This window comes from Lacerta agilis, chromosome 6 (assembly GCF_009819535.1).
Source record: "Lacerta agilis isolate rLacAgi1 chromosome 6, rLacAgi1.pri, whole genome shotgun sequence".
NCBI classification, from domain to species: domain Eukaryota; kingdom Metazoa; phylum Chordata; class Lepidosauria; order Squamata; family Lacertidae; genus Lacerta; species Lacerta agilis.
The window spans coordinates 49,830,652-49,839,660 of record NC_046317.1 but is presented as its reverse complement, the minus strand read 5'-3'; the positions used below and the strand labels follow the sequence as shown (position 1 = coordinate 49,839,660).

General features: G+C 46.5%; 1 protein-coding gene across 1 annotated transcript in view; it reads left to right on the top strand.

Annotated features, from left to right (window-relative positions):
- The window catches only part of FGD2 (FYVE, RhoGEF and PH domain containing 2), a 6,016-nt gene extending 795 nt beyond the window's left edge, over nt 1–5,221 (top strand). The window contains 5 exon segments of the mRNA XM_033151125.1: nt 806–1,018; nt 1,021–1,031; nt 1,303–1,449; nt 3,049–3,192; nt 4,102–5,221. Of these exon segments, the coding sequence (XP_033007016.1) occupies nt 806–1,018; nt 1,021–1,031; nt 1,303–1,449; nt 3,049–3,192; nt 4,102–4,314 (728 nt within the window). The 3' untranslated portion in view covers nt 4,315–5,221.
- Nucleotides 5,222–9,009: the final 3,788 nt, after the last annotated feature.

Here is a 9,009-nt window from a genome sequence, read left to right as displayed (position 1 = left end):
AAAATCTGCAACAGGGAAATGGAAAGTGTGTGATGATTGGAGGACAAGACAAAGGAGTGGAATATGCAGGAAAGAGGTAATTGTACCTAACAAAGCTCTGGCAATGGTGCCAAGCAATATGGAAGAGGCTTCATACTTGTCTATGTCCTGGACCCTATGAGCTGTAGCCATAATTGCCTTCATTGCCAGAGAGTCCATCTCAATGGTTCTTTGGTTGTATATAAAAATAATATAAATTTTTATTTATACCCCAACCTCCCCAGCCAAGACCAGGCTCAGGGCGGCTAACACTGAATATAAATACCGGTACAGTAAAAACTTTTAAAACAACAACAACAAAAACAAAACAACAACAACAACAGTTGATTAAAATATAAGTTAGAATACAGTTTAAAATGCAGCCTCGTTTTAGTGGTAGCCTATAGATCAAAGCCTAGAGATCAATTCCGACCCCCTTCACACAGTGCATAGCTTAATTGTGGAATTCGCTCCCACAAGACGTAGTGATGTCTCCGAACCTGGATTGCTTCAAAAGAGGATTAGACAAATTCCTGGAGGATAAGTCCTATCAACGACTACTAGCCACAATGGCTCTGTTCCACCTCCACTGTAGGAGGCAATATACCCCTAAATACTAGTTGCTGGGAATCATAAGTTGCCGAAAGCACTGTTGCACTCAGGCTCTGCTTGTGGCAGAGGCGGCCCATGCATTGGTTGGATTTTGCTTAGACAGCAGATCCACCCCTGCCATTATGCTGTTGCCAGCCCTGCTGACATTGACTTGCAGGTTTCCCATAGAACCTAGTTGGCCACTGGGAGAACAGGAGCTGGACTAGATCGCCCTTCGATCATATCCACCAGGGCTCTTCATGTTCTTATGGTCTGTTTTACCCCCAGCATTGCCAGTTTGATGAGCTGGGCAAACGGGCTCCTCAGTGGATCAGGGACAAGCTGGTGACCATGTGCATGCGTTGCAAGGGCCCGTTCAATGCTATCACACGCAGAAGGCACCACTGCCGGCCTGTGGCTATGTGAGTACACCTCCGCCGAGTTCCTTTGGGTAGGGCAGCCACATGGAAGGGCCTTGGGACTCCATGTTGGTCTCGGGCCAGTCCAGAGAACTGATCCCAAGAGCGACCATGCTTGGTCCAGCCACATCTGGGTGCCGGTGGTGGTGGGGACAGATGCTGAACTCTTCCAGTTCTATGTTCAGCTTTGGTTCAGGTCTTGTTTAAAGAAGAATGGGGGTTTCCTCTGTGAATCTACCGTGCAGCTACCCTTTGGTTCCTCTCCTGGAGGCAGGTGGTGTGTGGCCGGTGCTCTGAGTACAAGGCCGAATTGCAATATGACAAGAGCGGGCCCAAGCGTGTCTGCGTGGAGTGCTACATCTTCCTGACGGGGCATTTGTTGCCTGACGAGCGGCAGGCAAGGCATAAAGGCATCCTGGAGGTGAGGAGGAAGCAGAGCCGAGACGTCTCCATCCTCTCTGTCTCAGTCAATAGCCTGCCCCATTTCTTGCCTTCAGCTATGGTTTGGTCACCTGTGCTGGATTTCCTCCTTTCAGTCCATTCAGGTTGCACCGCTGTTCCTTATAATAGGCAAGTAAAGTAAGTAAGTAAGTAGGGGAGATGCTTACACCTAAAGGAATGGGACAAAGCACCGGAGTGTCCTAGCAAATAATGGCTCCCTACAAGCACCTGCTCATTGCTCCCTACATATTTACTGCCAGAAATAGCGATGGAACCTGGTTGCCACAGAAAAGGTGTGAAGTGGAGCTGGAAGACAGGGGACAAGGGAGTGAGAGGGACTCTGTCCATGGTACTGAAGATTGAAAAACCAATAGACTAGACCTCCAGCTCCTATTATGTTGACACAAGGCACTGAAGGTTTTCTATGTATTAATTATTTATTGCATTTATACCCACCTTTTAATCCTTGGAGCTCAGTGTGGCTTACATAGTTCTCCCTCTCCTCCTTTATTCCCCACAACAAGCCTGTAAGGGAGGTTAGGCCGAGAGGGAGTGTTATGGACTGGCTGGATGCAGAAGAGTGGTGGGAAGCACCAGTCAGGAACCCCCCCCCCCCACCCGGGAACCCCCAGAGGAAGAAGGCTCAGAGACAGGGGATTAGTGGTCAGAGGGAGAAGAGGGAACCAACTTGGAGGAGGAGGTGTCAGCAGCAGGAGAGGTGACAGGATTTAGTGAATGTGAAGAAGCCATGGCAGAGAACAGTTCACACTCTGGTGCTGAAGCATAGGCTGGAGAGAGGGTGGCCAAGAGGCAGAGTAGAGACAGGCTGCAACCAGCTCCCCTTCCACTTGTCTCCTAGAACTCTCAGAGAAATGAAATGGGCAGAGCAGAGGGTGGTTGTGCGCAGCCGCAGCCTGAGACTGCCAGGGAAAGACCATGGAGAGGAGTCCTAGTGGGCATAGGGAAGGTGGGGAGCTTCAGGTCCTTGCAACTGCTTCATCAGGGCAGGGCCTCCTAGAAAGAGTTGCTGAGACCATGAGGCATGAGCTGTGGTTGTTTCCTTGAATAAAGAGTTTACTTCACTGGCCCAGGGTGAGTTATTGCTTTGTTGATGACCTACGCCTGACTCCAGCCCTGACAAGGTCACCCAGTGAGCTTCATGGACAAGTGGGGAATCAAACCCTAGTCTCCCAGGTCCTAATCCAACACTCTAATCACTGCACCCCCCCTTACATTATGACCCGGAAGGAGCGAAAGCAGTCGTTCTCCCTGCCTGTTTTATCCACCGGTGCAACCAGGACCAGGGTGGAATCTACACACATATTAAAAAACACAGTGAAAATGCTCTTCTAAAAAAAAAGTTTTGAAAAACACATTGAATTTTGCATAGCTCACTTTCACCATCTAGTGTCACATTTGTATATTGCACTTTACACCACATTTAAAACGTTTCATCTGCAGCTGTGTTGTTGAGTCCCTGAACTGTTTGTTGTGTTCCATTCTGTAGATCACATTCTATAGACACAGGAGCCAGTAGGAGCATGAAGGGAATGGTGTGGTGTTTTTGTTTAATTGGCAGAAAGAGTCTGCAGAAATATCGGGACAGAGCCTGATGTGCAGTTTCCTGCAACTGTTGGATAAGAATGGAAAGGGGAGCATGCGTGGCTGGTTTGTGATCCCACGAGATGACCCTCTTGTGCTGTACATTTACGCTGCACCCCAGGTATGTGTGGGCTTATTGAGAATTTGTTCTTGTGTGGAAGCTCAGAAGGTTCAGAATGGGCATGGCTAACCTTTGGCCTTCCAGATGTTGCCAAACTACAACTCCCATCATCCCTGGCCATTGGCCATGCGGGCTGCATCTGATGGGAGTGGGAGTCCAACAACACCTGGAGGGGCCACACTGGTTCTCTATCCCTTGAGGGTACTTAACTGCCAAGACAGAGCTGTTCCACCTAGCCTTTGGGTCGGTTTCAGTTTAACCCTGATGTTTTGTTCTTTTGGTGTGATTGGTGGGCTACTTAAAAATGAGGCTGCAGTTTAGATTTAATTTTAAATTGTATTTTAATCTGTATTTTAATGAATTGTTTTATGTTTTTGTTGTGATTTTATTGGTGTTAGCTGCCCTGAGCCCGGTTTGGTGGGGAAGGGCGGGGTATAAATAAATTTATTATTATTATTATTATTATTATTATTATTATTATTATTATTATTATATCCCAAACTGCTGTTCTGAGTGCTTAATACACAGGCCCACCATAAACAGGAGCAGAGGCTCCCAGCTCTCCCTCTGGCAGTTCCTGATGGGAGAAACTTTGAATGCAAAAATGGCTAGAGAGGAAAGGCTAAGCAACCGCTTCCCCTGCTATTTCTCTGCTTACATTACAGCAGCCTCTTGAGGCTGCCTTTGGTAAAAACCAAGAAATAACCACAATAGTGGGAAGATACTTGCAGCTGCATGCCGTGAATAGTTTTAGTCCTTAAACATTGCAAAACCAGCTCACGTTGACAACAATCTCCCTGTTAAACAGGGAGCAGCTCTGGGTTGGTTTTGTGGAGTCAGTTTGGAACATCTGGAATTGCTTCCTTTTGAGCCTCTCACCCCCCCCCTCTCTTCCCACTTGCCTCCCAGGACGTCAGGGCTCACACTTCCATCCCCCTTCTGGGCTACCAAGTCAAAGAGATGCCCCAGAGCGACACCCGTCACATCTTCCAACTGGTGCAGTCCAAGCAGGTCTATACGTTGGTGGCAGAGACGGAGGAGCTGAAACAGCGGTGGATGAAGGCCATCACACACTCGGCTCGTGGAGAAGAGGAGGAAGACTCGTTTGATGAGCTGGAATGACTGGAGCCCTGCTGAGAGGCTGTTGCATATCTTGAGCCGCCATTTCAACACCTGTAAAATGAAAACAGTATTTGGATTCTTTTAAAAACTTTTTTTCCCAGCTGTAACTTTCCAACCAGTTTTGTAAGTCACAGTATTTCCGCCTAGCTCAGATTTCCCTGGTTTGCTTATGAGCCTGTCACGTGGAATTGTGTGAAAAGCACCACTCACGCCACACACAGTAGATTGTTAGAACGGGAGACTTGCCAACATTTGCAGATGTGTCTTCCCATTCACATGCTCACCCACATACCTAAACATTGCTGCAAATGGGATTTCCTATATGCACCTAGACTCCCACTAATTCCCTATAACCTGGCCAGCAAAACTAACATCTTCCTAAGTATGCTGCCCCTGTACCTCTTTATGCTGCAGAATCTAGATGCTCCTTTCCATCCCCGCCACAAAAAGAACAGCAGTCTCACTTGCAGATACACTAAGAAAGCTTCCATTAGGCTGATGGGGGAATGGGGACAGTGAGAGAAGCTTAGACTCCCTCGACTTGTGTCTACCAGCAAACGTAGGTGAGTTCTTTGGCCCATAAGAACGGAATGGCATAAGGAGAGCCCTGTCTTGTCCAAAAGCTCATCTAGCCCAGCATCCTGTTCTCACAGTGACCAACCAGTCTCCCCCTCCTGCTGCAACCAACTCCTCTCCCGTCTCCCAAAACACACACAGAAATGAAGAGGGTGGAGCAATGAGAAAAAAGACGACAAAGCCTTAAGCTGCTTGGGAAGGAATTGGGAGAGGAGCCTTAGAGTGTGGTCCTCACAACTGCCTCACTGGGGCAAGACCTACTGGGATGGGTTGCTGGGACCACTAGGGCTGAGCTGTTTTCTTTCTTTGAATAAAGAGTTAACTTCACTCACACCAGTGTTTTTTTATTGCTGACCTGCTTCTTACGCCAGCTCCTGACAGACTGGAGCTACAACATGAAAAAACCCAGTTATAAACTAAGCATTTCTCTGGGACATGCCATCCCCACAGCAGTGCCCCGTCTGAGGAGTGCAGACAGGACAATCCTTTATGTCACCTGGTCCCAAATCGTTTAAGGCTTTAACTTAAGGCTCGGTTAGCATATTGGAAGTCAGTGCAGCTTCCTCGGTGGGATGCCACAGTCACCAATCTAGCCTCTGCTTTCTGCACCAGCTGCAGCTTCTGGGTTGAGCCCCCAAGAGAGTGCATTGTAGTCTTCTTCTTCTTTGGTGATCACTCATAGCCGAGTAAGATTGTCTTCCATGAACATGGTCTTAACAGTGAGTCCATAAGTGACTGTGGAGGCCAATTCTGGATCCACACGTCCTTCCACAATGGGGACATAGGTTTCCAGGTGGGAGTTGATCATGGTGAGGGTTTGCCAAGCTCTTCGCACATTTCTCCTTTTCCTGAGTTTGAGCATCTTCAAAACCCATGACACCGTTGGTAAACGCTGTTCTCCCAATGCCAAGACCACAGTGGCCAAGCTATCTTTGTCCAGGAACTTAGCTGTCTTGCCAACCAAAGTGGGTAAGAGTCACTCCTAGTCATCAAGGTTGCCTGTGCCTCAAGTGACAAAGATGGATCCAGGAGCACCTGCAGATTCAGTTAATTTGCCCTCAGCCAGCTCACCACAGCACCCAGACACTGGTCAACAGCCTGCACAACTCCAGATTTATATGTTGTAGTGAAATAGAACTGTGTGTCATCTGACACTTTGCTCCAACTCCCTTCATGACCACATCCTTCACATAGATATTAATAGCACAGTGCCCTGTGGCACCCCATAACACAGATGCCAGGGGCCTAAAGAGCATCTCCCCATCACTGCTCCCTGAAATCCAGGTAGGACAACAGCCACTGTAGGGCAATGCTCCTGACACCGACCTTGCAGAACCAGTCCTGGAAGATGCCCGGACTGATGGCATTGGAAGCCACAAAGAAATCAAATAGAAGAAACAAGGTTGCGCTCCCCTTATCCCTCTCTTTATGAAGGCCATCTATTTGGATAGCCAAGGTCAATTCGGTTCTGAAACAAGGTCTGAAGCCAAACTGATATGGGTCTGGATAATCAATTTCATCCAAGAGCACCTACAGTTGCTGCTTCATGACCCTCTCAATAGCCTTCCCATATATATTAGTAATTGGTTGATAACTATTGCAGATTAGTGGGTCCAGGAACAAGTGCACCACATTCAAAGTAGGGATCACCACTACTTCTCAACAGCATGCTTGCAGCTTACAATAGAAGTGCAATGATTGGAAGGCGCTAGGAACCCCTGGTTTGGAAGCCCTGGTTGGTGGTTTGAAAGATACCACTCCCACCATTTTCTGGCACAAGTGTGGCCAATGTGCAACCCCCCCCCAAAAAAAGCACAGCTCGGGTGCAGTGTCTCTCTATTGCAAAAATGATGATGGCTTAGCAGTAATGCACATCCTGCACGTGGTCAGTGGGATAAAAAGAGAGATAGCCACCAGATCATCTAAATTTAAGTGCTATGTTTCTAGGGGAAATGGCTGCTTCCTACACTGGTCATATACAGCTGTGTGTGTGTCATGTTTTTGTGTAATTTGTGCATTGGCTTCCTTATGTATTATCTCCCTTATTAATAATAAATCCAAAATTTCGTATCTTTGGCTTCTGCCTTATTTTCATGCCCCTTTAAAGATACAGCCAATTTTGAATCCTTGTCTTAAAAATTGCTATTGCATGCTTTATTATTTTATATATAACCTACAAGGGTTCATGGTTTATAGCTGTAAAATATTTTATCTCACTACTTCTGAAAGTTAAGAATCTAGAAAAATTAGGTTCTAGTCAGAGGCATTTCACCCTTGGGCCTTTAAGATCAAACATACCTGCAACTGATAAATGTTTGTTGGGTTCAAATTTCAGAGGGGTAGCTGTGCTTGTTTTCTCTAGCAAGTATCATACTTTGACTACTCAGTAATTTACTGGAGATTTCTGTAATTCATATTCTGCACACCAGAGGGTAGTATAAGATATGGAATTGAGAAAATGAAGAAGACAAGACCGATTTCCCCCCCTTTTAAAATTGAGATTTGGGCTTGAAAAGCCCTAGTAGTCCAGAAGAGAAAGTAGAAGTTTAGTGGAGGATGCATCAGCCAGTATATTAAAAATATGTGTGAAAATATATTGTGAATAAAGGCTCCTCTTATTCATGTTACAGTGTTAAGGGTCCAGGGTACAGAAAAATCTCAGCTGCTGATGGAAGTTCTCAGAAGGTGGGGGAGGTTGTAAAGGCAGGTTTACTTAATGGCAGCATTAATCCTGTGCTGGACACTCAACCAAATGCCATCATAAGTTATTGGGAAAAGTTGGCTGCACACATGAAAGTATCATAGATATCTCTATATAAGGTCAGTCACTCCCAGTGTGAGCAAGAGTAGGAAGCAGCTCTTGGCAAGGCATTTCTGTGCATGGAGCTCAGAGAGAGGCACATTTGAATCAAGTCAGAAGGGCAAGGAGACAGCATTTAAGAAAGACAGTCCTTGCCCATCCACCCAATGCAGCACAAGGTGGGGGCAGCAAGTTGCACCCCTCCTCTCAAGACAAGGAGCATAGTAGCAAAGGCCAGTAAAGAGATTTGGGTGTCTGAGGCAGGAAATCCCACATGCACCTCTGCCTACCCTGGCAGCAAAAATACAACAATGGCCTTTCATCACACCTGAAACCAGCTGCTTCACAAGGCCACCTCACCTAATGTTAGGACCGGCCCTGTTCCTGTTATAGCAACTGAGAGGAAACATGATTAGCCCCCAACCAATGCCCAGCCAGAAGAAGGCTTAGCTCTGGTGCCATGTAGTCGCTGTGCCGCTTTGCTTTGCATCTCCATTCCTGTATAGGCTACTTTTGGGGCTCTTCCAGATGACCTGCTTACTGAGCATTCATCTCGATTTTTTTGCGGGGAGATTAGACGATGTTGGCTACGTAAGGAGCATTTGTTTGGACTTGTTTGCAGGGAGGTAAGACAATGTTGCATCAAAGCAAATGCTGTCCCATGCTTTTCAGTTCATTTCCCCATCACCTTCCTTATTGCAAAATATTTGATCTTCTTTTGGGGAAGCAGGTTTGTTGTGCAAGGCCTTCCAATTGCACAGGCTGCCCATATGCTACTGGGACAGGTTGCTTTAATCTACAATACCCTAGGGGACTGCCTGATCCCTTATATCTCTGCCTGGTCACTGAGGTCTTCACTGGGGTCACTGCAAATGGTCCCCCATGGCTCAGATGCATGGCTCTGTCCACCAGGAGCCGTGCACTCAGTACTGAAATCCCAATTTTATGGGACTGCCTTTCCAGATGAGGTCAGACAGGGCCCCTGACTGTTGAACTGCTGGTACCTGCTGATGGTTTTTCTTTATTCCTTCAGGCATTTCAATTCTGAATTTATCACTTTAACAGATTTTTAGTTTCCTTTCTATTGGCTTTCTTGTTCACTGCTTAGAGACCACTGTAATTAAGTGGTATGTAAATTGTCAAAATAAATTTAAAAATTGTTGAAATAAAGCTGCAATTGCACAACCTGGATTTGGTAGCATGTGACTGAATTCTACCCCCCAAAATAGTGATAGTCTGGAAGTGTCCATTGTTTAGCATCACCCTAATGAATTTGTAAAATGTGTGATACCACAACATCCTTTAAAAACCAGGAAAAC